At 35.8% G+C, this 13,702-nt stretch overlaps 1 protein-coding gene across 5 annotated transcripts in view; it reads right to left on the reverse strand.

Moving 5' to 3' along the window:
• Nucleotides 1–2,070: 2,070 nt before the first annotated feature.
• AHI1 (Abelson helper integration site 1) overlaps nt 2,071–13,702 on the reverse strand; it is a 93,084-nt gene continuing 81,452 nt past the window's right edge. For 3 of the 5 annotated variants that reach the window (XM_082757990.1, XM_082757991.1, XM_082757989.1), the window contains exons 25-26: nt 7,223–7,302; nt 2,071–3,294 (exon numbers count right to left, since the gene is read on the reverse strand). In XM_082757990.1, the coding sequence (XP_082614116.1) occupies nt 3,066–3,294; nt 7,223–7,302 (309 nt within the window). In that variant the 3' untranslated portion in view covers nt 2,071–3,065. The remainder of the gene's footprint in view (nt 3,295–7,222; nt 7,303–13,702) is intronic. The other 2 variants (XM_082757987.1, XM_082757988.1) reach the window with 1 other exon arrangement.

Below are 13,702 nucleotides of genomic sequence, written 5' to 3' on the forward strand. Positions count from 1 at the left end.
ACAATTATTGTGTTTTATGATGTCTGTTCCTCAAATTACTTTAAGGAAAAAAATAAATGCAACCTGATGGCTATGGGGAAACACAGGAAAAATGTGCCATCCTTTCTTTCCCATTTTCCTAATTTATACATTCACTCTTCACAGTACCTCTGACAAATTACAAAAATGTAATAGGAGCTGTACGTAGTAACCACACACACATAAAATCTAAAAACGCCAGAACAATGAAAGACCTACTGTGCTGTTATCACCAGGCAGTTATAAATATCTAATATTTACCCTTTTTTAAACCAGTTTTTATCTGTGTTGTTCTAGCAATGAACTAGTATCACCCTGTAAAAATTCCTCAAACAGATGTTTATAATTCTGGTATTTCAAGTCACGGTTTAGGGAGCAATTTTGCAGGGCACTCATGTTTTAGGGTACTTAATGTAGTTATTAAGCTTAAAAAAAAAAAAAAGAAAATTTTCAGGAGGTAACGTGAATCCTTTAATTCTTTTCTTCTTCTAATTACTTGTACAGTTTTCAGCAAATGTACACAATGTTCATTTTGAAGTGATTTGAAAAATATGTAGGTTGCATTGACATAGAAACAAGAAGCATTATATGAAGTTAAATTTCAAAACTTTTTCTAAACTATTATTCTAGTCTGAACTATGTTTTATTCTTTAAAAGAAAAAAAGAATGTTTTTAAAAAGAAAAACTTTAAAATGCCAACACCAACATCTGAAGAATGGTGAATCTCTCAAGAAAAACTGTTTTTACAATGAATATATTAGCCATATTTCTGAACAAAAGGTAAAAACTGTAATTTCTAGTGTGCCCTGTTAATAATTTGTTGAGAAGCAATAATAGTCTGAAGGTTCTAACTTAAATGCTGAAAGAACACTTCAACTTTTTTTAATTGCAGGTCCTTATTTTTGTTCATTTTCTGGTAAATGAATGCAGAAAGCTCTAATACCACAGTGATTTGGTATAAAGCAATACAAAAATCCAGCCAACCATGTGGTAGGGAGGAAAAAAATTATAAAAACAAAACAAAAGATATTGCAATTACAAGAAAACATTATGAAAAGTTTATTTTCAACTCCCTGCATTTTCATGTTTGGCTCTTATCTGATTTCTTCTGCTTAATTGTTATTTGGAACTGTGCCTTGGAAGACACTACTGCTGCCTCTCCTCTCAATTTGGAAAGTGTGGCAGAGCAGCTCTATTCAGCTTCAGAGCAGTGAACATAATTGGAGCCCTAGTTCGCAAGCATGAAAGGAGGTGCTGTGCCTTTGATTAGAACTACCATCTCTCTGTGGTGTTTATCTGAAGTGTTATTTCTGTCTTCAGCATCCACAATGCCAAATTAACATTTTACAATGCCTTCCGATGAGCTCCCAGATCTTGGCTAATGCTCAGCTCTCCCTGACGTGGAGCCTGATGTCACGCTCTGCCCTTCTTTTAAGTGCGACCCCGGACATTTTAAAGAAACCTAAGATGTTGAGATTTTTCTCTTTCCTAAAATGTTTAAATCCCGCATGTCACGCAGAATTGTGAATTTGAATATATTACAAAAGCAGAGGCATAAGAAACAAGGAGCCTTGCTGGAAGCAGGCAGTCCCTGGACTGAGATAATTTTACAGAACCTATGACTGGGAAAGAGATGTTCACAATGTTCCAGTACACGCATGCGTCCCATTTAGGAGAGAACTCCATACACATGCACTAGGCAAAGCAGAGCTGGGACTGCTAGCAAAGAACCATTACCAGTGGGGCCCAAAAGAACATTTGCTGCTCCTTTTTACTCAAAAGAAACAGGTTTACGGATTTGCCTGGTTTAACATGTGCAGGGAAGATATTAGAATATATAGCAACTAGTGCTCTGCATCTGGGTGCATTTCACACATCAGTGCCCAACATTGTTATTTTCACTTCTTTTTTTAATGGAATCAAGTGTCCTGTCTACTAAATAAGGGCTTTCTAATTTTATGTTATTTATTGCTTCAGAGGGGGAGGAGAAAGAATTTCCTAGCAGAGTAAAAATAAACTGGACATCACCAGCCAGAAAAAATACCAGCACTAACTGATAGAAAGTGTTTCATTTAATATAAAACATAAATTATTTAGAATTGTAGATAATTAGTGAAGTTATTAGTAAAAGTTCACAATATAATACTCAAGCAAAAAAAAAAAAAAAAAGATTAATGACATGTACAGCTGAATAAAGACTACAAGAAAAAGTATAACAAAATACACAGTTTGATAATGAAATATTTAATTCAGAAGAAAGAACACATATTTGGCAAGACTGCTGCCAAAGCAGCCAGGAACTCTGACAAAACTGCAATGCACCTTTATTATATGCATAAAAATCTCATTTGAAAATATAAGTGCCTGGAATTTGCAACACTTATTTGGATTGGAAAGCATGAACAGTCCCGCTGAAGTCTGACTAGTTGCATAGGTAGTTACTCAACAATTTGCTTAAGTGCTGCACAATGTTGTCCAAGTGAATATTTCACGTCAGAAAAAAAAAATAAATTAACAGCTCATGTTTTCAGGTACATTGTAGTGTCAGCATTCCTTTGGAACTTCACCATTCTGAACACTGTTCTATTTTATATACAAATAAATAAAATGCTAATTCAAGAACTTTTGTTGTGGTTGGGGTTGTTTTGTTCTAGATCACACTTTTGGACTCAATTCTCTGCTCACTATAGACTGATCCACAGTCCACAGAAATGCCTGCTTAGCCTAACTTGGGATATAACCAGATGGTTAACATTGTATTTGTTAGTGGGATTCTCATGAAATATGAAAGTGCATTTCAGATTTTACCAGTCCACGGAGGAACTGGACATTCAAGATCTGTTAATTTCAAGAAACCCTGATCAAAATTATTTTGAACAGGCTTACACCACTGTTAAGTCACAACTGCCACCATTTTGTGTATTTTAGTTCTTTTTTATTGTTTTTTTTTTCTTGTCAATCTTAGAAACAAGATTGAAGTTGCATCATTCAAATACATTTCTGTGTGTATATTGAATGCCACATTGGTATTTGAAATTAAATTATGACTACACGTCATAGCATTCAGGCTCAAAGGCAATATTTGTCTTTCCACTTGTGCTCAAGTTCGAGCCTCTCGCTGCCCTTTTCTTCTTCTTCAATTCCACCCCATGGGCTGTAGGTTCATTTTCAACACCATTAGCTGTAACTGATGATACAGGAGAATCGAGACCCATTAAGTTGGGCTGATTTTCTGTCTCGTTCTTCTGTATCCTTTTCTTCTTTTTCTTTACACCTCTAGGGGAAAGTAGATATAAAAAGAGTAAAAGAAACACAAAGTTAGCTCAAATTTAGAGCTTTTTCCACACACAGCTGATGCGTTAGAGCAATTGTCTGTCTGTCCCCCTTGAGCACAATGCTCAAACAGCTACAAAAACTACCATTCCACTGAAGAACAAAGACAGAAAAAACATGAGGACAAAATATGAGACCACTCTATTAGTCTGCTTTTCAACATGTCATAGCATGGCTTTAAAAAGAATAAAAAGAACTGCTCATGATCTTAAAAATCAGCAAGTCTTGTTCAACAATCAACACATCATTAAACACACAAATTACCATTCTCCTCCAAGGATAAAATCCATTGCACTTTTCTAAGCTCAAACACCAAAATAATTGCAATTTAAGAGAAATTCATGTTTTATTTATTTAACCATTGTATGGGAGACGACAGGCAGGAAAAGAGCAAAAGATTATTTTTCCCATTTGAACTTACCTAACCTATGATATGTTCATAGAATTAGTGATTATGTCTATCCATGCTTCTCAGACGTCATATAATGACAAAAGAATTAAAGCAAGCTCCTGTGCTTATACTAGTTAGTGCCTCAAACAAGGAAAACAGGCTGGTCTTGCAGATGTTGCCAGGGACTACGCAGATGTTACACCACTTTTTCCATGCATCCCCATTCTTGACAGAAGCTGTAACTTTATATATACAATACTAATTTAAACGTAATCTATCAAGGGCAGGTACTGTCTTTGTTTAAAATTAGTATTACATGTAGCATAAACTGATCTTTGTTTGTGACCAGAACTATTAATCTTGGATGCTGCTGAAATATGTAAACAAGCAGAGGAATCAAGAATGCAATGAGATGGTGTAGTCTCCCAAAAAACATTGCTGTAAGACCATTACTAATGGTGATATTGTGCTAATGTAATAATTTTTACAGATTAAGATGTTTACATATTGACCTTCCTGATGGAATTAATACTACCTGCCCGTAAGTTTTATTTATTTCTTTTAAGCTAAACTGTTTATTCATGAAAATGTGAATTGCTGCAGCTCTAATACCAGAACATCCTGAGGGAAAAGGTTCAGGAAGTTAAGACCCTCTGCATTAGGATTCCTAGGACAAGCTGAAAAGCATTGTCACCTGAGGAAACCTGAGATCAGAATCATAATTAGCCAATAAGCACAATTTTCTACCAAACTGAGTGTTCAGATGGGTTTGATGTGTAATCATTGTAAATTTATGGAGAGAGCACTACCTTGTGCAGCTCAAAAAAACTGAAATGGGAATACATCTAGGGAGATAAAAGTCTGTGCTGAGAGATGGTATCTAATCTTTAATATTCAAGGAGTGAGGCTATCATGCAGATTTTCGGAATACATCTAATCTGCTCAGATTTTGAGAAGAGGGTTTCATCTTTTTATTATTTGAACATCACATCAGATGCAGAAATGTAACTAACCTTTGAGATACTTCGATAAAAATTTTAGTTGTCTATTATACAGACATTTCTGTTTTTTCTAGAGTCTGCAGAAGACAGGTTAACTGCTTGGCTAAGATAAAAATCCGCTGCTATCCTGGATAAAATTTGTTTTCATGTTGCAAAATGGTATTTTAAATCTGGAAATTCTGAATGATAGATATTCCAGCGGAACTTGCCCTTCAGTTTCTTTTGCAGCAGGTACTGTGGTCATAATGAATAGTGTTCTCTATTAGGCAAAACATCAAACACCCACTTGGAAGCTCAAAGAAAGATATAGTGTGAATTGTGGAGGTCACTTTTCCATAGAGAAACTGCATACTTTGTAATCACAACTGAACTGATTGCTATGAAGTTTAGCTACTGATCAGTTCCTTTTATGTATTAGCATGTGACATGGATGTTAAGTATATTTTCACAGAAAACAGGAAGAAAATTGAAACTTTTAGATCAAATATTTAATTACAGATTGGATTGGATCTCAAGTCACATTGAAATCACTTTTAGATGCTACAATAGAAAACTTTTTCAGTTAGAATCTTAACTCCTGCCTGCGTGTCACCTTCTAGGTATTTCAACAAACCAGCTGCAGTGAACAAGAAAACTACAGTCCTGTCACAGCCTCTGTGGGTCATCGTTTCAGGTACAGAGAAGTGACAGTTTTAATGAAAAATATGCAGCCATGTTTCTGAGATGTTTGACTAACGTGTACTACATGGATAACCTCTAAACAGAAACATGGAGCTGTCTTTCAAAGTAGTGACAAAGAGAAGAATATCCTTTTCCAGCTATTAAAACAGGGCAAGAACTTATAGACTCTTTTGAAAAACAAAAAACAAAACCACATGGTGTTTGCAGTCACTGCTATAATAAAAGACAACTGAATCGCATTTCACTGTGTTCTAGTCCATGGAAAAGCTTGCAAAGTATGTATTTTCAAGGCAGCTAATATATAACAAAGCCTAGAATGCCTGGTCAAAGGGAAGCAAAATACAATACAGCACTGTAGTACTGAAACATCTGTTTTTCTCCTTTTCATATTAGCTCTCTCCTTATAAGGTACAGCATCAAACACTATCTCATAGCATCTTTCACTCTCCCCCACCATCAGTCAGGTATAAATGGCTCAGTGCCTTGAGAGTTTGTGAAAGAGGCTCTGAAACACTGCTCTTTGTCCAGATGAGAGAGCAATGACATGAAGCACGACTTCAGATTGCCATCTCCGTAACATTCCTACTCCAAAGGTTCAGGAGGAGGGAGTACATTCCAGCAACAAAGGCATGCGGGCAGCTTCCCTCAACTTTTTGAAATGCAACTGAAGAAGTTTGGGGTCTATTTCTTTAACATGACACTTCAGTCTGACCTCTTCTCAGGGTAGACTTAGCTTCCATTAAAATGAGTATTTCACATTTGACATGACTTGAAATTATTGAATTTCGTTAAATAATTTGTGATTCCACATTTTAAATTGGTGGTCCCGCATTGGTCAGTGGTTGCCTGGGAAAAGGCAGTCAAACAAGTTTTTTGCTGAAGTACTACTAACACTGTTCAGTCATCAAATTTTTGATAATGGCTTCTGACAGATTGTATCAGCTGTCACAGTTGTACTTTTAAGTTGGTACTTTTAAGGCATTTCCTTCCTTAAGTCCTATCAGAATAGTCATGCTCAAAATTCAACCCTGAATTATACCAACTTATTACCAACTTATAGTTTTACAGTCCCTTTCTCATCAAACATGAGTGTTGAACTTTCCATTCACAATTTATATTCAAGTCTAGATACAGGTGGAGAGGTAAAAAAAAAAAAAATCATTTAGGATTTACAGATGTTAAAATTACATATGTAACTGCATCTGCAATGTTGAGGGAGGGTTAGAGGACCAGTCTGGAAAATAATCAGTGAAATAACTTTGCTTAGATGACAGATACCTAAAGTGGTAGATAAAATACCTCAAGAAGCATTTTCAGATGTATTTTTCCAGGTACAAATGATTGCAGTAGCTAAATATATTGTAGCAGCTCCTGTTCAAAATGTTGAGATCTTATCTGCTTACAGCACACAACAAATGCACACAATTTTTAAGAAATGCAAGTGTCACAATCAAAGATGGTAGCTTGCACCTTCTCAGTATGTGACCTTTTCCAATTTGTACTACTTTTTAGAAGGTGTAAAAATATTTTTTAATTTGTATCAATAAAGTCTAATACATAATGAAGGAAAGCCACAGGACAATCCCGTGTCCCTTCATTTTTATTCTGATGTACATTATGGTATATATTTGTTTGTACATGCGTATAGAAGTTGTTATTTCCTTCTCATTTTCAAGTGTGAAGCACTCTTTTTGAGTAAGTATCCTAACGTTACCTTCTTGATTTGCTTGCTAAGACAGTTTCCTAACAGTAGTTACAGATGTAACATTGCAAATCATTTCAAAAATTTCTTGCTTACTGTGTCGCAGGTGAGTCTCTATCTGTGTCATGCCCTGAGATACATTTCAGGTCCCCCGTCTTACTGATGACTGGTGACATCTGTAAAAGAAAAAAAAAGCAGGAAGGTAAAAAGAAGAAAGACAATGGGGCCAACACATGTACATTGAAAACCCACCAGCTTCCTGAATAAGGAGAGAATATACCTTGTTTGAAAACTAATGTCTATCAGCCATAAAATGTTAACTCCTGTGTGGTTACAAACAAGGAAACAGTAGCCTGTTTTTTTTTTTTTTTTTTTTTTTTTTTTTTTAAGTAAAAAAAAAACTACTTGCAAATAGAAGACAGTTCAGGTATGTGTAGAAACAAGAAGTTATGAATCTGCTAAGCTTAAAATACAAACAGTCTGTGAAGAGAGTAAGTTATTTCTGCTACTGGAGAATGCTAAAAAGCCATCTCATTGCATAGTTTTAACAAGAGATGTCTAGCCTTTTTTTTTTTAAAAAAAAAAAAAGTTTTTTTAAAAAAATATTTAAAAAAAAAAAAAAACAAGCAAACAAACAAACAAAAAAAAAACTCCAGGTTACTTTACTACTCAGGGCTCAAAAGAAAAAGAAAAAAAGAAAGATGGAACTAACCCTCTGTAAACACTCTTCTAATTCCATCAGGAAGACATCATGTCCTTGCTAGATTTTTTTAAGTTAGTATGAGACCTGAGTTTACTGTCTTCATTGACACCTTATTTTCTCTACTTCCTTCCACCCAGACCATTCACAAATGTCTTTATCTAAACCATACAACTTAATTTTCATGGAGGACAGAAGCCAACACAACTGACAGGCCTGACAGCTCACTCAAAATTTGCTTTTTTGGAACAGGGCATACAAACACATCCAGCCACAGGCCTCTAGAGCACCACAACCAAGGAGAACTGTGGAAAGCAGCACAGCACACAATGCTATCAGTGAAAAACTGTTGTGGACTTCAGGTTGACAGGTTTGCTACATTCTGGAAGTGTCTGGTATGGTATGCATGAAAGAAAAACACGAGTTGTATCCAGGCACCTGTTGTGACAGTAGCAACCGGTCCCTACAAAGAACCTGGAGAAAAAGGGTCATGTAGTAGAACCCTAGGCCAGAGAAAGGAGGGACAGATTAGATTCGGTACTTTCCAAAAAGTAATATTTTTCAGGGACTGAAGAGAAGAATGAGCTTGAAACTAACTTGGCCCATGCTCATGATTTTTTAGTTCAGCTTCAGATTCATAGCCTGCCTAAAGCAAAACCTACCACATTGTTTCTGAATTTCTCAGATGGTCCTGGTGTTAAAAAGATCGGCCCATTCAATTCTGCCAAGCATAGATGTACTCATCTGCTTGTAAATAAGATGTTTAATGTTCTGGTATCAGCTTGAATTGCTTAAGGAAAGAGTTGGTTATTGATGTTACTGCTCTGGAAAGGCTAGGTAAAATAGGAGCAGTATTAGGAAGGGAGTGCCATTCAGCAACACTAGAGTGCCTGACAACAATACGGCATCTAAATAAGTAGCCACAAAGTCAACAAGATTTTTTGGAAGTAACAGAAAGGATAAAAGATAAAAAAAAGATAGTTCTTGACACTTTGGTCTGCCAACTGTTTATTTCATTTTGTATGACCTCATATGCAAGGTATCACTCTAGTGATAGCCACTCTACGTAGAATGGAAACAGAAAACAATGGGTTGCTTCACAACCTTTTTTCTTTTTTTTTTTTTTTTTTTTTTTTTTTAATAAATTAAGCATTTGTTTCAGTATGTTGAAACAGAGTGAAAATACCCTGTTTTCAAACACTAAATTTATCCATCACAGATTTCAAAGCCCTAATAAAAAACACTTAAAATTCCACAGTCAAGTGCTATTGTCCAATTTTAATTCTGGATAAAGTGAGGCACAGATTAAAATTGTCTTGACACATAAATAAAGACTATACTAGAACCAGAGCTCATATTTCCCAAACCTCAGTTTTAGGTCTTGAAGAGTTTAATTACTTTCTTAAACTCAAAATGGAATTAATTAAAATAAAATAAAACCTAGTCAACGCAAGTAGTTTAATGAAATTTGAACTTTTTTGTCTTGGTCCTGATCCCTACTATTATTTTGTTAGTTTAATATTATTTTACTGGTGAGTTAGAAGAAACAGGATCAAGCTCCTATTGACTTACTGAAATCATATAAAGCACACTGCCCACAACAACCATGTGCAAACATTAGTCATTAGAAGTAGTCTGCTGAAATAAGTTTGCTAGATTAATTTAGACAAAAATCAAGCTTATTAAAATGTAGGAGTGTAGCATTGGCTGAAGTAGGAAAAAAATCTTCTGTTTCACAGACAAAATGCTTGTTAATACAGAAATAAGCTTCAGACTAAGTCAATGGTAAAATTAAATACAAAAGGAAGAAATATAATGCCATTCATATGAAAATACAAGTGACTGATGTAAAGGGAATGACTCTCAAATAGCTAATACTTCCTACATCATTCATAACCTTGTAGCTCCTTGCCATACACAATAAGGCATTCCCTTTATTTGCAGTCAGAACTGATTTTTTTCCCTGAAAATCCTATGTGAACAATGCTGAACTTTTTTTTTTTAAACGTTCCATTTTTAAGTGTATTGTACTAATACTATAATTAAGTGTGGATCTTTCCAAAGCCCATTCTGCTAGAATTCCCTTAAATGACACTACAGAAGACTGACATCTCTTACATTTTTAAATACTTTCAAATACCAAAACACAGAAAATTATACTTGTTTTACAATCAGGAGGTTAAAATACCCACTAAATTAAGCTTCTTAACTGAAAGTTCCTATGATCTGTTTTAAAAACTACTTGTTACATAGGCTTGTCAAGCACAGCATTTCAGCATAGGTACCAAAGAAAGAAAGCACACAATTAGACTACCTTGCAAAACCTGTGTTCAGCTGGCATGGTAATTAATGAGAATTCCTAGGGTATGTAGGGACAGACTCCCAATTCTCCAGAGTACTATTTGAATATGATAGCTTTCTTACCTCATTCCTACAAACTTTCAAGCACGTAATGAGGCAGGAACTGCACAGATACAAGATCTTTTTGAAGCAGATCTCACTGCCACTACCTTCTGTTCTTCCCTATCCCACTTATCTTTGCGTCCTTCTTAGCCTAGTCCTCGACCTACATTTCCCATCCCAGCGATGTAAGCAAGCAGTAACAGTACTGAAGGAATAAGTGGGGTGGGGGCAGATGCAAGAAGGCAGCACATTAACTAGATGGTGCAGCAAGAGGATGAAAGCAGGAGGAGGAGCACAGTGAATAAGGCAGTGGAGGGTAGGGGGGCAGGCAGGAGGTATGCAGGTAATGAGGCCGTGGTAACACTTGTGTATGGAGAGTGCACCAGGGGCACGCTGATATAAGGAGCAGGCAACAGAAGTCTTAGAGTATGGAGGGCTGAGGAGACTGCTCATCTCCTTTCCCTATTTCTAAACCTCTCTGACCTCTTATTTTGCATGGGCAGACCTCATGGGATGCTCCAAACACCTCTCCACTGTTGTTAGCGTGTCTGTACTAAGATTCAGCAAACTGCATTGTAACAGATATGGTGTTAGTAAGTTCATCCACAGTGCAGAGCTTAAACATTCAAACCAAATTACTAGGGCTGTGTTTGTTCTAAATAAAAAATACAGTAAATGTGTCAGATAGTTAATATTCATATCTTGAACTTTTCTGTTCACAAGAACAAATACTGAACACAGTACAACATATGAGGTCCTTGTGCAGTGCCACCAGTGGTGTTCTGTTTTGTTGCCTTATTCTAATTCTCCACCCTTTGAAAAATACAGCACACCAGAAAGGCAGGAGACCATCAGAAGTCTCATCCTAACTAGATTTTTGCAGTATTTTCCTCTAGGCTGCGTAGAGTTGTTTCTATAACTGAGGTCTGGAGAGGTAATCTGACATGTTACGAGGCAGATGGACAGGATGGAGCAGTACAGGCAATCTGAATTTATTTTCTTCCTCTATTTAGGTGATGCAAGCCATAAAAGTAAAAGCTCTTGCTCTATAGCCTACTCTGTACAAGTAAACTTTCCCATAGAAGCTGTTTCTACAGAACGTCATCTAATTAAAGATTCATTGGATCACAGACAGCAAGAACAAACATGTCCATGTCATTTAAATTAGTCTTTAGGACATTAAACTCTTTTTGTATTAAGTCTATATTTTGTTTTCTATTGCAGTCCATGGATGAAATGATTTATACTAACATACTTTACCACCCGAGACCTATATTGAAGCCTCCTGTCAAAATTTTTCTAATGAGTCAAGTTTGGGAGAACTGATTGTGACACCACACCACACTCCTTATTCATTTATCCTGTTCTGTACCTCTCCAAAGATTTCCCCATTAAATCAATAATTGACAGGAAGTTTTGCTAGTGGAATTGCATAGATTTATTTTGCCCTGGCCTTCTTATTTAAAATGCAAAAATAGAGAACTTCATATATAAAGTTCTCTAATATTAAGTGCCTGCCTATCTAAGTCCATATTGTCACCCCTATGTCTAAAATTATTACCACAGTTACAAGTACCTAGCAGAACTGCAGCTCTGTGTACATCAGACACATTGAAATGAATTTTTCTTTCCCTTGAAAAGCAGCTAGACCACTGAAGTGTTCAGGACTATGCTAACATTCACTAGCTTCCACATCTAGGAATGATAGAGCCACAGGCACAGAGGACTTTGCCTTGTCCAGTCTTTGATACTGTGAAATCCTGTGCCTGCTCACAGCTAGGAGAGACCTACAGGAAATCTAGCGGATGAAAATCATAATTTTAAGTGTCACAACTGAATACTGACAAATACCATACCTCTGAAATCAAATCACTGGAAGACTGTTGGAGAGACAGCAAAATAAAAAGGAGGAAGAGTGGAGACAAGGTGCTTCAGACTGAAGCACTATGGTTCAGAACAGGTGTTTTCAGCCTTGAAGTCTTGGCCTCTGGGAACTCAACTGTGGTTACAGCTTTGCATTAAAATTTGCATAAAAATAGTTCAATCCTCTTCAGAAAGAGGCTATGAGGACCCGAGGAGAAAACAATGGGGAAGAGAGAAGTTAGCTTGCTTTTGAGACCTATCTTAACAATATAAATGTCGCTCAATAGTATTTTTGGTTCTGCTTCGTCAGTTCAGTGTCTCAGCCTGATTCTTCCTGTCTTTAAATAGACCACAGTCACTTACAGCAAATTACTATGGATGTCATATCATCTTTGACTTTTTCCCAATAGATACTAGTTTGCTTATTAAACAAATAGCTTTTCTTTCAATAGCTCAAGTAACACTGTAGACACAGGCACAAACATTTGTGAGACAGAACTCATAGGAACCACAGAGGTGGTTTTGGACCTGAAAAGGAAAGTGCTACCAGCTGAAGTAGCAAAACACATGCTTAATACTATTCAATCTGAATAGCACAAACTCCATTTTAAAGGGAAAATAGAGTACCTAAAAATAAACTACAGAAATAAAAAGATGAAATATGTTAAGGTCAGATTTTGCTTGAGGAAAATAGTCTATTCCTAGTCGCAAATTTCTGTAAGAAAGATTTCTTCCAGAACAATCAAAACAGTTACCAGGATCTGCAAAGTTGTATCTATTTTATAATGTCTATTCAATGGCTGCTGAGATAGACCACACAGCAACTTTGCAGACTGATTCTAAAAATACATGGTATCTTTCAGCCCAGAAGGTGTCAATGCCTTTAGAAGAAGAGATCTGTAATCACATTATGCAAGAATGAAGTCCAGAATTATCAGCTTCACCATTCTAATTCAATTGAATATCACATTTTAGTGGGTCTGCAACCTCTCTGTATCTTCAAAACACACATCTGATGTGTGAAAGTCTTCAGCTCTATTGATTAAAAAAAAAATCTACCTTGCTAATTTTTATAAATGTTTCTCAGATTCTCAGCTCTTTCTAGTCCCTCCTTTTCCTAACAGTTGATCAGTCACTAATTGTTTCCCACTAACCTGAAGAAAGGCACAATTAAACAAAACAGAATCAGAACTATAAAATTAACATTTTTGATGAAACTAGCAAAGTTTCTAGCTAGCATTTTTGGAGATATTGTTGAGTAAGTTTGCTACGCTTTTTAATTTTTAGTTATAATTAATAAATTGCGAGTCCACAAAAACAACCACATTGAAAGAGCTCAAGCCCAGAGAAAAAGCCTCAATAGCTTGGCAGGTTATTTTACAGATGCTAGGCTGTCTTATAACCTACTCTGGAGAAAGAAAGTGAGAACATGAATTATTTATGTGAACACAGGGATAATCTCAAAATTTGTTTAAATATACATAGAGTCAAATTTTGATGATCTCTAGTTAAATTATCCAAACCATGTAATAACAATGTAGTTCTAGGAAGTAAACAATTTTTTTCATGCTTATAATCATTATTTTATACCTTGACTTATTTTTTCAACG

The sequence above is a fragment of the Aythya marila genome (assembly GCF_965140915.1).
Source record: "Aythya marila genome assembly, chromosome: 3".
NCBI classification, from domain to species: Eukaryota; Metazoa; Chordata; class Aves; order Anseriformes; family Anatidae; genus Aythya; species Aythya marila.